Here is a 13,687-nt window from a genome sequence, read left to right as displayed (position 1 = left end):
GGAAGATTCAACTAGATGTTGATAAAAGAAGAGGATGTTGCGCATGGGATAGCGTCTTCACTTCACGTGAAGACTCAGGTATGGGCTCGCTTTTATACCTAGACGTGAAAATGGCAGATTGTTTGATGGGAAATGCGTGACGTTCGCCGGGCGCTAATGTGCTCAGTATGAGCGAGAAGCGCCCGCCTAGCGGGGTAAGTGTTCTCTGCACATATTGCATTTTTCCTTATTTAACAGATAAATATATTTTGGTCAAAAGTTACAATGTGTCCACCTTTCGTAAAAGAGGAAGTACCTAGAGAAAGAACTTGCAACTCTAAAATCCAGTTGGTTGCAACTGAAGCCAATGAACTGGTCCATCACCTTTGACCCTGAGAGTCTACCCAATCATGCACACTATTGGCCTGGCAAGTATACCATGTCATTTCAGATTTCAGCAAATGACAACTAAACGGCCACTGGATAATAGCATGGGCAAATAGTCGTGTCAACAACTCAGTACTGATTACCAAGGTTAATTCGGAGGGCGAGATCAGCTCATATGTCCCTCCTGCCAAAATAGTATTGCATAAGTTGCACCCTGGCCTGCGGTGTTTCCTTACAGACCCCTCATAAATCACCTGGCAGGATTGTTTTGGTCGTGTTGTAAACATGGGAAGTTGATAGTGTCAGTCGTTTAACACAACAGTGGATCTGTCCTCCAGTAAACTCTCTCTGAACCTACTTTACTTACACCGGCGGAAGCGGAGACTGTTTTGACGCAATACCGTTATGTGACATGGGAAACGGCTGTTAGGCCTGGCTGGGTACCCGTTCACAGAATAACACGGAATGTATCTTTTGCACTAGCATGAAACATTCTGCACTAACGTGTTAAGCATCATCAGCTCATCTGGCTGTGTAGCTACTGGCTAGCAGTCACTGTAGCTAACGTTGGCTAATGATGCTATAGAAACTGACACAGGTTAGCTAGCTACATTAGCTATTGACGCTCTCGGTAGCGGTTTACTGTAATCAATGTGTGGAGATACTCCAAGTACTCGATACCAGCAGAAAGGACGAGACTATTATGATCGTTCGTTCGTGATGCCTATTTCTCTTCTGACCTCCGCGGGGACAGTCCAGTGCAATCTGACACACTGTTGACACACTGTTTACTCAACAAAACTGAACAAAAATCTCTACAATCACGCAACTAAGAGAACCCCGACTAAAGGTAAGTCGATACATTACAGACATGTTGTTATTATTAAAGGAAGATATTTGTATTTATGAGTTTACCTGAACAGAGGGACTCCCGTCGTCAATCGTTACTGCTGGCTGTCAAACACATAACGGAAACATCTCACGAAGCCCCTCCCATTTTACTTGCACAAGAACTCTGGCCAATCAAGAACTGAGAATATGTAACCGTAAACCAATCGAAATCCAAAGATGGGACCGGGGACAGATGTCCCACCGACCTTTATGGAAAAATAATTTCAAGGATCAAATAAACCTAGGCGAACACAATCTACCCAGCTGTAATTGGCTAGCAACAGAAGTGATTGACATGTTATACACACAATTACATCAACCGCATTAAATTACCGCAAGTTGATTTGGTGAGTGTTAATCTAAAATATATACAAATCAACAAATGTAGTTGTTTTATGTAATCTTCGATCTAAGCCTTATCATTACAATGAGAAACCTCATTGCATCCTGTACCCTGCTGCATCATATCTCAAAACTGAATGAATCAGGGACACCTTGATAGCGAGATTGAGTCTTGAATTGATTGATTGAATCCCCACTGCATGGATGCACAGAGGTCATCTCTTCCATAAAACATCCAGATATTAATTCAAAAGAAAAGCAGACTAGTATTTTAATTAAAATACTAAAATATGTAAATTAGCTGTTTTGACTCCCCCCCCCCCCCAACCAACCAGGCTCACCTTTCAAAGACAAATCCAAAGTAAAGCTAAAGGTGTGCCTACACTGCCCTCTCATGGCTGAAGACTCATTATACATTAGTCAAGTGTAACCAATGGCTACAAATGGGTTGATTTACTCACTGGGTTAAAACCACATTCCAAAACTGCTGCCATACACATTTTCTTTATGTATTTATCAAATAAGCAAACCATCACACAGTCCACATTAAAATACATAATCTTTATTGTGAGGTGAGCCTCCAGTGATGCATTTACAGCTCGGAGATGGGCTTGTGTGGCCAGTAGGGGTGCTTGACCTTGTCCAGCTTGGTCTCAGGGTAGGTGTCGTTGAGGTCATCGATAGTCATCTGCTCGAAGGGGATCATGTTCTTGAACTTATCCAGCTGAGAACAAGGACAGAAAGAGAATACGGAAAAGGCAAAGATAACTGGTGTCTGAGTGCCATGTGAAGCTAAAAAACATTGTTCAAATTCTCTCTATTTCTGTTTTGATAGATTAGTGGAAAAGATCGAACACAGAGAGAGGGAACTGCACACAACAAACATTGTGCCTTAAATTAAAAGTCTGCACAAGTGCATGCTAAGTATGCACCTTGGGCCAATAAGCCACCATTATATCCTGTTATGTAATACCTCTCCCCCCAGTATAAATTCCCTGAAGCATCTTAGGGAGGCATTTTAGCAATGTATACACTTCAGAGTCTCACCTTAGCCTCATACTCAGCAATGCGGGCTTTAGATCCTTCAATATAGGCCACTGCACTTTTGTTCTGTTGAAGAAAACACATCGTTACCTCTGATGATGCAAAAGAAGAAGAGAACAACAAAATACATCACTGCTGGCATGTTGAAAGCTTCAGCTTTGGTGTTCTTAATTTTGTCCTTTATTGTGTTGAGTGAATTCCATGGCCCTTGGACCATCTATAGACACTGGAATATTGCATGCTCATTTCTAGCTCGCGAGATACACATACACATACACACACACACACACACACACACACACACACACACACACACACACACACACACACACACACACACACACACACACACGATTGCCAATCTTGGTGGACAGCAACACTATATATTCAAGTTAACAGTCCACAAAGCCTTCTAGATTGCTGAAACAGAGCTGGCATTTGACCAGTAAACAACCAAACGGCCACTTACAGCCTCAGCCTCCTGCGCATCGATGGCGTTGGTCTGTGTGTCGACAGGCTCAGGGATCTGCAGGGCCTTGAACTGTGTGCATAAAGAAGAGGAACAGGAATCATTATCAATAGGCTGCAACTAGAGATTATTTTCTGCATCAATTAAATAATCAATTAATCGACTAATTGTTTCAGCACTAGTGACCACTGCAACACAGCAACAAATGTGAACTGCTATTTAACAGAACTATGACTGAGCTGGATGACTACCAGGCACCAGCCAATAATTATTACACTCAGAGGACTCATAGGATAAGACATTTACGGTATAATGACTTATGGAACTGGGCAATCTGCAGTCAAGCTCACCTTCTTTTCAAATTCATCCACCATCCCAGGTTTGGCTACTGCGCTCCTGTAGTGACTCCAGTCGATGGCTACAGCAGTCTCTGGCAGAGAAGCTAGTCTGGTGTAGAGAGAAAGATGGAAGGAGTGATGGGAAGGGGGAAAGTGAGGTAAACCAAGTGTTGAGGATCCATGTTCAAAATAAGATATAATAGGTGTGTGTGCAAGCCTGCAAGACAAGCACTGGAAATTACCCCCGCCCCCCCTACTGGGATTTTGAATATTTTTGATCTGTAGAAATAAAAGTAACTGTATGCATGTATTTTCTGCTGTTGTTGTTATTAGTAGTAGTAGGAGTGCAATAAACTGGTAAATTAGGACATGATACAATGCAGACAAAATTCAGTATTAAACAAAATGTGAGGCAACATAATTTAAGATTTGTCACAACCTTTGCAGCTTTTCATTTACCACCTCACACATTTGACGATGGTGCATGCGCTCCATCAAAGAATGCACCTTCTGTAGCTTTGAGCAAACCTCTTTGAAAAATGTCTAAGGTGGTAATTAATTAGTTCTGACTTTATCCCTAATTGTGCCATTCTATTTCTCTCTCATATTTGAGAATTCAAGCAGTTTAATGTTTGCAGTGAGCAAACCTATGATCCACCAAGCAGCAATATTTCCAATAGACTTTTGCTTTGAAAAAAGACACTTTTCTGGGTAGAGTAGACATGGAGACTACCAAGTGGCGAACAGAATGTCTCAAGTGTGTGGAGAGACTTTCTCAAGCCTGCTCTTGGTACCACTGACTTGGCACCGATGGCGTCACTGCGGGTCTTCAGCGCGTTGAACATGGCCCTCTGGTTGGGTGGGACCCGCTCGGCGAATGCCACCCAGTCAATGGCCTTCAGGGCTACACGGCGACCTGCCATCCTGACTCTGAAAAGCAAAGGGAACTTGTGTTATAACATAAACCTCAAACTCCCCAACACTAGACAACAGCTCAATTCAAAAGGCATGCACACATACTGTTGGGGCCACTTGCATGCACAGGCTACCGTTTGCGGAAATCACGCTGACAAGCAATGGAGGTAGTATGATGACTTGTATGCACTGTTTTTCATTAACGTTCATGTACGCTAAGTTAACGTTAAGCCAGATAAACTTGCAGTAAAGATAGACTAACGTTAGCTAGCTCTTTAAGTCCTTCAAGCTAAAGAGACTATAGGCAGAACAAGGCAGGTACTGCATGGCACAGTTTTTCGGAACAAAACAGACAGATATAACGTTAATATGTTTAGTTAAGTGACGGACAGCACACAACGACGGTAGGTCTTTGATTTTACAGTCAAGAACACTGACCCATGCCACTGACAGACTAGCTAGCTATTGGTTAGCTCATTCTAGCTAACGTAGCCAAGGTCAGAGAATGCGGTCTGTTCAACAGTGATTTCCCAAAGTGCCTAATGAAGGAGACGTTTAGTTATGCATGTCGTGCACGCGTGGTAAATTAATCGTCGTTGAATGTGCTTCTAATTGACTGTTCTTTCATTAAATAAACTGCTCTCTCAAAACACTCACCTCGAAGTACCAAGCGTTCTCTTTGACAGTGCGCAAATGCGGTAGTGCTTCTTCTTCGTATTAGGACTATACCCCAGCAGCGCGCCCGCTTCTGCCCTCTGCCGGAGGAGCAGAGCATTTACTTATAATCCGATGTTGCCTTCAAATGTTATAAACCTCTCCGAGTTGAGATGTCGTAGCCAAAACGTTAAAATAAAACATTTAAGTGTTTATAGTCGGAAATAAGAACAAAACGCACTTTGTAACAAAAGTGGTTTTGGTTGTTGTTAAAAACCTGCCTGGACTAGGCTATCTGTGCTGCAGTGGACAATGAAATAGGCTACTACCCTACTAGGAAATAAGAACAGTTTCTTCCGGCCATCACTCTGATGAACACATAATCCAGTCACTTGATCACTTCATTTGAACACTTCGCTACACTTGAATCACTTTACCTTGAATCACTTTAGCTGCACCTACCTCATAATCCCCCCGACACACACACACACACACACACACACACACACACACACACACACACACACACACACACACACACACACACACACACACACACACACACACACACACACACACACACACACACAACTCTAAAGTGAAACGTGTTAACTGTGCAATAACTGTGTAATAACTGTCCCAAAACTGTCTAAATAACTAAATAACCGTGCATTTACTGTCCCAAAGCTTTGCTTATTATCCTAGATCGATGAACTGCAATATCTGACTTATAGCCTTGTTTCAAGTGTCCATGTTACATATACTTTAGTCTGTAGGCCTACATAGCCTATACAATTAGTATTGTATATAATGTAAAATAGCAGTTAACTTGCTTTATGGATCGCTGTCATTGTTGTTTTAGCTTGTAAGCGATGCCTCCCCCCCTTGTAAGTAGCCTACATTGAGAGCAAATACCAGAGTCAAATTCCTTAATACTTGGCCAATAAAGCTGATTGTAATTCTGAATTATCATCAGGCATGTGAGTGATTTTTAATTAATTAATCAAATATTGATCTAGTATAATACACAAACAGCGAACTAACACCAAAACTGTATATTCTGTCTACACAGAATGCCAACAAGTAGGCCCATCATCATTTGTTGAGACAGCATCTGTAGCCTACTATTCGTCTCCTATTATTTGGCATTTGTGGTGGTATCATAGAATACTATCACTTGTGTTGGGTTGTTGTTGCGCTCACCTCATAAATTAGATATTTCCGATAGAACCTGAAGGTAGCTACAAACAGACACGCATTTGGGCATGTTCACGCAGGTCACGCAGAGGCGCTTCTTGAAACGGGTGCATCGGGATAAAGTTGTTCTCATGCAGTTGTAGCCGTCTAAAGCTTTTTCTATTTATTTGCAATGAATGTGTCGCCTATGGCAAAGAGATGTTTGTCTATTAGGCTATACCAAACGACCACTAGAGAAGAATAATGGGCAATTGCCTTATAATTGACTGTCAATGCATTAAATGATAAATAACCAAATTAATGACAGCCATTATTTTTTTAGTAAAAATTGCACAACATGCATTCAGTCCTATCAAACAATAAAATTGTATGCTAATGGCAGGCGATACAAAAAAAACTGTGATTATAGGGCCCTTTTTCTTTATATATATATATAAAATCGGCTAATAGCCTAATTACACATATAGCCTAAAATAGGACCAATGCAATTTTATAGTATGGGCTGCACTCAAAGAAATACAGATTTTAAATAGGGTAAATAAAAAATAAACACATACATAAAACAACGTAAATACATTTATTTAAAGCAGGCCTAGGCCATATGTCAGCTCGTCTCATTTTCAGGAACTCTGGAGAATAAGCTTTGTGCTCATATGGACCATTTGCCCATTTCTATTGCCTACAGTAGCCTATAACTAGGCCTATAACTTGACTATTATTTTGTTATTGTTTGGGGGGAAATAGCATTGTCGATTATTGTTAGTCTGTATCAGTTCATTCATTTTAGGCTATGTTGACCAAAACGAAAACAGCCAAAAGGCTTGGCAGTGAGAGGGGCACAGGTTAAGGGGCACATACAACTCTTGTAATTTATATTGTTTATTTACTGAAATCAGTTTTTACAAGTAACTGAAGACTTAGATAGGAGAATGTACACAGTACAGATACAAAGATATTCAATAAATACCGCTTCCCTGCATGCTCTTCAAGCAATGCTGCAGGTCTTAGGAACACTACACATTTTATTTACATTGTTACAGCAAAACTTCTCAAGAAAATAAAATAAAAAACTACTCCTTAGCTATCACTCCCATAAAGGCCACATTGTGAGAGTAAAAAAAACATCATTTACCTAATACATATGTTATCTAAAATATAATTTTGCTCCTTAGCTTTACAAAATATAATTCATGAAAGGAACTGTAAGGAAAGAGACATTCAGACAGCAACTCTGCTTGAAACTGCAGTTTTACCCGAGGACACAAACAGTCAAATGGTGAATGAGGAGTACACCAAAAGTGTTTATCTGGAGAGCACACTGCCTTTGTCTTAAGGCACTGATGCCATTTAAGTACTTTTTTGTTGCTTTTAAGCATTTTTCTTCTTCTCTTGTTTGCGTTCATGCCTCAACAAGCTTGAAATGTCCAGGTTCACAAACATGACAGTAATAAGGAACACGGTGGTTTGATTGGAATGAGATATTTAAGGCATGTAATTTAAAAAACCTGACATTCACATTTGGACTGTTGCCTGAGTGGTTTGGGCCTGTGATTCCACAATCCACTGGACACATCCAATTATATATCCAATTTCAAGATGTGTCCATTTTTATTTTTATGTAATATATTTTTTTGTGCTGGAGGTTATAGGAGAAATTAAAACCCATGTTAAAACTCCCAGATGGACAAACAAAAGCGGATTTTCAGAGGGAGAAAATGCATCATCCTCATAAGTGTATTGCAACCATGATCAGAAGACAGCAATTTGTGTGTGTGTTTTTATGTTCTCAAAAGCGAAAACACAGGCCACTAAGACAAATAGTACATCCCATAAGTGACGGGTCCGCTGAACAGTCCCGGGACCGGCAGGCCGGGCCTCGGGAAGGCGTTTGATGGGCCCCATGTCGGAGAGCCCATGTGCGCTCCAAGGGGGAACGGCAGAGCGAAGGCGGGTAGCACGGGCTTGGACGCCAGTTTGAACTTTTCCAGCTCGGCCTCTTGCAGTCTCTTGGCTTTGGCTCTCCTGTTCTGAAACCAGATTTTGACCTGAGTCTCCGTCAGGTTGAGAGAGTTGGAGAATTCGGCTCTCTCGGCGATGGAGAGGTACTGCTTCTGCCGAAACTTGCGCTCCAGCGCCAGCAGCTGGGAGGTAGTGAAGGGCGTCCGAGGTTTCCTGTTGTTTTTGTGTTTCCTTAAAGGACACGCAGGTGGACTTGTGCTCCCTATGGAGGATAAACAACAAAGGGGGGGAAAACGTTTGGGTTAGATTATAATACACTTTCATGATCTTCATGAGAAATGTGGGTCGTCACAGCAGAATAGAATATGATATATAGGCCTGAATTAGAAAGAGACTGGAGTCGGGAGATTAAAGCCGTAGTAGCCATAACCGAACATAATTAGTAGCCGGTAATGAAGATGGGCGTCTTTGTTTACAAATGTAGGCTACAAGACGGCACTGTCTGTTCAGACATGCAAATAAACATTGTGTGATCACATTATATTCCACAGATGTAGGCCTACAGATGGAAATAATATAATTATGCAGAAGTTATGTGCACATTACAAAATTATGTCAAATGTAACGAGGGCGAATGTTTTTCCTTTTGTAGGATATTCCGCAATGAACAAAGTGGCAAAGACCCCCTATGTGGCCAAATATGCCATTTAAATGCACTTTGGCAGAGGACAAGAGTAGGCTATATTCACCGTATAATAGCATTGCCATAATACAATTGTAGTAGCCTAGGCCTATTTGTACAAGATGAGTGAAAGAAAGGCAATAGGGAAGACATTTACGCACAGCCTGTGGAGCGCACGACACAATGTTGCTTTTACGCAACAAGGGGAAACAACACAAGCGGTTTATTTTGTGCAGCTGCTGCAATAACAATAAATATTCTATGTGGTCGCGATTATTCACGCTAGACATATGGTGAGCGAATGCTATTTCCTTTGGCTGTTTGTCGAGTAAAACTCTCAGCGAGCTGCAGATGGGACGGACTTACGAGGAGGAGTAGAAAAGGAGGACGTCTGGAACCAAGTGCTCTGATCTTTCTCACAAAACTGCGGGCTGTCGTCGCTCGGACTACTGGAAACACTCTGCGAGCTCTCCGCGGAAACCTTCCTCTCCGCGTAAAAAGTCCTTGGGGAGAACTGTGCGCCCTGCGCCGTCTCGGGCTTCGGCAGGGCTACAGCTAAATCTGTGGGAGAGTGAGAAGTCCGACAGGTGGTCTTCTTGGAAATCAGCGACTCAACGCTGAAGGGAAGGCTGTTCCGCGGTTTGTATCCTTTCTCGGTTGTCATGTCTTTAGCCTGGAGCTCCTCGCCCTCCGTGTCCGTCTCCTCCTTTTGATGGACTTGTTTGGCGTCTTGGGACGGCGACCCCTGTATAGGATTCATCATTATACAAGGGGATGGGGCCATGCACCTCCGTCTGGCCCGTTCAGCTGAATGCAGTGGTGAGGTGTATAGTGTCCAATATGCGTCTCCGCGCTGCGCTGTCAGCGGTGCCCAGTAGCTTTACGCACTAGATGGGGTCGTCTATAAAAGGACAGGGGCTGTTCCCCCTCTCCGTCCCGACCAATCAGCTCGTCAAGCTGGCCTCATGACGTCTCCGACCCCGGTGTTGATTGGCTCACTGCCTTCCAAGGGGACATCAAGAGGCCTTTGAAAGGAAGGAGAAGTTAATCATACAGACCCCATGCGGCGCGGGGCTATTGATGGCTCACACAAAGTAGACCAATTTTAGCGCAATTAACCAGTGGGGAGGACTCTCTTGACCATTTACATCCATTAGTCGAGTTTCTCTTTGGTACCATTCGTTGAATTACTACCACCGTAAAGCTGGATAGAAACGAAAGAATGACAGTCAAAATCAGAATAATACTTTTATCAAACAGCCATATGCTACTTTTAAGCCTGCGATGGCTTGAATATGTCTATTCCACAGGCTAGTTGTAGCATGGAAAATTCGTAAGATTGAAGATTTCTAGTTTAAGAAATTAATTAGCCTATATATAGGCCTAGATTTAAAAAAAAACATAAGCAACAAAGAATTTTAACCAAAAATAAACAGAAAACGTGCACAACGTGAAAAGAAATTGATGAGGTATGACAGCATTACAGCAATTTAAGGCCTGTCATGGGCCCTTTTCGGCCCACAATAGCCTCAGTTGAGAAGCAACAGGCGTTTTTTTCTCTCCAGGTCAAACTATTTAATAAGCCAGACAAGTTGTGTTTTGGAAGGCGCCAGGCTCGGCAGGATCAAAAAGGAAGATACCTCAGGGAGAAAAGGCAACGGTTAACTCCACTTAACCAATTGTCCTCGAAATATTTCATAGTCCACTGCATAGCTGGGAGGAAGCAGGCTCTGACAGTTAACTGTTTCACGTCTAGCTTTTCAAACGGATGATGTTGCTTGATTTTCTGGAGAGATTTTTTTTTAAGAAAAATAATAACACCACAATAATGACTCATTGTACAGCTAACCATTATGGATTAATAAAAAAAAACGATAGGCTATAATATGAATATCTGAATTCCAACAAAGAATGGGGGAAAGTATGCAGTAGATAAAACTATTATTCCACAATAATTAATTGCTCTGCTGTTTATCTGCTTATAGGACCAATGCTTGCAGACCAAGAGTATGTGACCTGCTATAATGAACACAGCTCACTTTACTGACACTTCCTCTACATTTCATCAAGTCAGTTTATGATTACATTTTTAGCACATTCTGTATTTCTTTGTAACTTAATAATTATCTCCTTGCAAGAATGTCATCACTTTGCTAAGGAGGATGTAGACTACTGTAGGTGGGAATTACCAGAGCCCCCACGATACGATATTATCACGATACTTAAGTCACGATACTTTAAACATTTTGCAATATGCTGGGTATTGCGATAACATATATTGCAATATATTGTGATTTCAACTGCAGATTATGTCCGAAAAAGGAAAACTCATAAGACGTGAATGGTTATCACCAGAGGCCCTATGATTCGATATTGTCATGATACTTAAGTCACAATATATTATTGCAATTTTAAAAGATTGATAATTGCTGTCCGTGCATCGATACAATATTGCCATGGAAAATAATGTGATATATGCTGTATTGATCCCCCCCATGTAGACGTTTTCATCTGCTTTTCTAACCTGATTCTAAATTATACAGTCAGTACAAGATGGCCATCACCAGTCCAACCATTCAAAGACCCCACTGAGAGCTTGACATCAGTATCAAATACCCAATTAAGAATTGGTTAAGTGAGAAGAGAAGATGGGAAGGTGCTCAGAAGATTGATCTGTCTTTACCTTTATTGGTTTAATGCAGCATTCAAGGGTTGCCAATGAGAAAATAGCTTGTGGTTGATCCAGGAACACAAGATCTCCATCTTCCCTCGCTATGTTGCTCCACAATTATCATCAGCCCTCTTCACACTTAAACATGCATCTTAATTGGATTAGACGATGAATAATTAACTTATTTTGAGTAATTGGCTGTTTTTATGTAGCCTGGTAAACCAGCCCGTCACGTGAACTCACATTTCATTTGGTTCTGTGTGACGGTCTCGCCCCGACGCCATGGGGGGGGCTTAGCAGGGGCAGGAGCATGGGCGGGCGTAGTTGCCTTGACAGACAACTCCTTCAGCCAATTAGCGTCGGATCCAATCAAACCCAAATCCACTCGGGAGATTGGCAAAAACATATTTTCCGCCGAGAAACTCTACGGTTGCGGCGATACTCCTGTACTTGTTTAATTGTTGTTATTGAGTCTATTTCTGCAATAACTGCACTTTATGGCTGTTTAAACTAGACAAACGCTGACATGACTCTTCGAGACGATCAGGCAAGGAGGCGGCCATTACTGTTTTGTTAGTGCAGTGCTAGTGGCGTTCCTGATTGACCAACTTGCGCTGTCAATCACAGCGGAGTCGCTGATTGGCTCTTCCGCTCTTCCGCTTCTGCTAAACCCCCCCACTGGCGTTGGGGCCAGACCATCACGCAGACCCAAATGAAATGTGAGTTCACGTGACGGGCTGGTTTACCAGGCTAGTTTTTATGACCCAGTGTCACAGACTGTGGTGTAACTCAAATACTTGAAATGGGCTTAATTGTTGATTGTCTTTTCCCCAGGAAACAACAATATAGACAAAAGGATGTTTTATTGACAAAAAGCCTCCTTGAGTTGAGTGATGGCCAGCTTATTGGAAAAAACTCAGGTGCGGAGAGTTTACCCCTCGCCCAGGTAAGAAGCAACGACGTTGGTTGATCATTTGGCTTGAGTAGATCCTGATGTTGAGTTGGCTCCTTCATTTCCTATCTGACAAACTAACTCTCTGTCTCCTCGCACACCAGGGCCTCTCGTCACCCAGCTGGTTTGGGTTTAAACCCCAGCGACCGTGTTCTCCTCACTCTCTAATAGTGTCGTGCAAGGAGGGGATGAGAGTCAAGCCGTCGAGCGCACAGACCCAGACGGAGATTCATCCGATACAGGTACACCCAGAGATCTACAGTCTACACCAGAAGACGTCCAGTGGCCTCTCCTCCCCTGGTGTTTTGTCCAGTGTATGTAGCTTTTGGCCCCCTCTCCCGGGTCTCCCCTACCCCAGAAGACATTTCTGTAACAGCATGCAAGCGAGTGCACCGTGTCAGAAGCTGTTACTGAGTTTGAAAGCAGATCTGTCCTTCAAGGCCGGCGCGATCTCGATGGGAAGCACTTTCCCCTCAGCTGGCACCGCAAATGAAAGCTTTTTCACGTGGACGTACGGCGGCCATTTCCAATTGCAATACTCTCGTGCTACCATGAAACCACTTAAGCCAGTTCATAAAGAGCAAGCGCCAACGCCCGGCACGATAAGCCATGTGAGAAAACAAAGCCAGACTCACTATTATGCTTTTTCAACGACCAACGCGTGACGTGTTGGACCAGAGAGCCCCCCAAAGTGTGATTTTATTACATGTTGGAATCGTCATACGCATACGATGCGATACGTATGCGGGGACGATATATCGAAATTCAACACATCGCCGTATCATGGGCCAGAGGAATAAATCGTGATATTAGCTCCATTTTATTCTGCTGCAGGAATCACAAATGGGACAGCTTGCCCCGTTCTCCAAGTTCTCCATCCAAATTATATTATTTGCACTTTGTAATATTTTTAAATTGTTTACATTCTGGTGAGCCAATGCCATTGGCAGAAAGATTTGTGGCTCAGTATTCGGATGGCGAACCTCAGATCGTGCATCGAATCATATCATGACATAAGCGTATATCATCCCATCCCTAACTCAGACTGATTCAGATTCAGATTCACTTTTTTTTGCCACAGTAAGTAATCAGATTACATAGGAGGTATTTAACTGTAGTATTTGAGTGTAAGTATGCGGTGTAGTGGTCACATCAATAGTTAGAAGACAAAAACAACACTGAAAGACAATCACGCGGTGCATCCAAT

General features: G+C 42.5%; 2 protein-coding genes across 2 annotated transcripts; both read right to left on the bottom strand.

Annotated features, from left to right (window-relative positions):
- Positions 1-2,141: 2,141 nt before the first annotated feature.
- LOC310793756 (ATP synthase subunit d, mitochondrial-like) lies at positions 2,142-5,089 on the bottom strand. The gene is made up of 6 exons (XM_083655641.1): positions 5,023-5,089; positions 4,252-4,380; positions 3,463-3,559; positions 3,113-3,184; positions 2,647-2,709; positions 2,142-2,323 (listed from the first exon to the last, which is right to left on the bottom strand). The coding sequence occupies exons 2-6, from the start codon at positions 4,371-4,373 to the stop codon at positions 2,192-2,194; spliced, it is 486 nt and encodes a 161-aa protein (XP_083511767.1). The 5' UTR covers positions 4,374-4,380; positions 5,023-5,089; the 3' UTR covers positions 2,142-2,191.
- A 2,935-nt stretch (positions 5,090-8,024) lies between these two features.
- LOC310793722 (homeobox protein MSH-C-like) lies at positions 8,025-9,641 on the bottom strand (the record flags this gene model as incomplete). The annotated part of the gene is made up of 2 exons (XM_083655584.1): positions 8,025-8,437; positions 9,224-9,641. 2 exons carry the CDS (start codon positions 9,639-9,641, stop codon positions 8,025-8,027), a joined length of 831 nt encoding a protein of 276 aa, XP_083511710.1.
- Between the last annotated feature and the right edge of the window lie 4,046 nt (positions 9,642-13,687).

Source organism: Poromitra crassiceps (genome assembly GCF_964638095.1).
Source record: "Poromitra crassiceps genome assembly, chromosome: 19".
Taxonomy (NCBI): domain Eukaryota; kingdom Metazoa; phylum Chordata; class Actinopteri; order Beryciformes; family Melamphaidae; genus Poromitra; species Poromitra crassiceps.
Note: the sequence above shows the minus strand (reverse complement) of the source record. Positions and strands in the feature narration are given on the sequence as shown.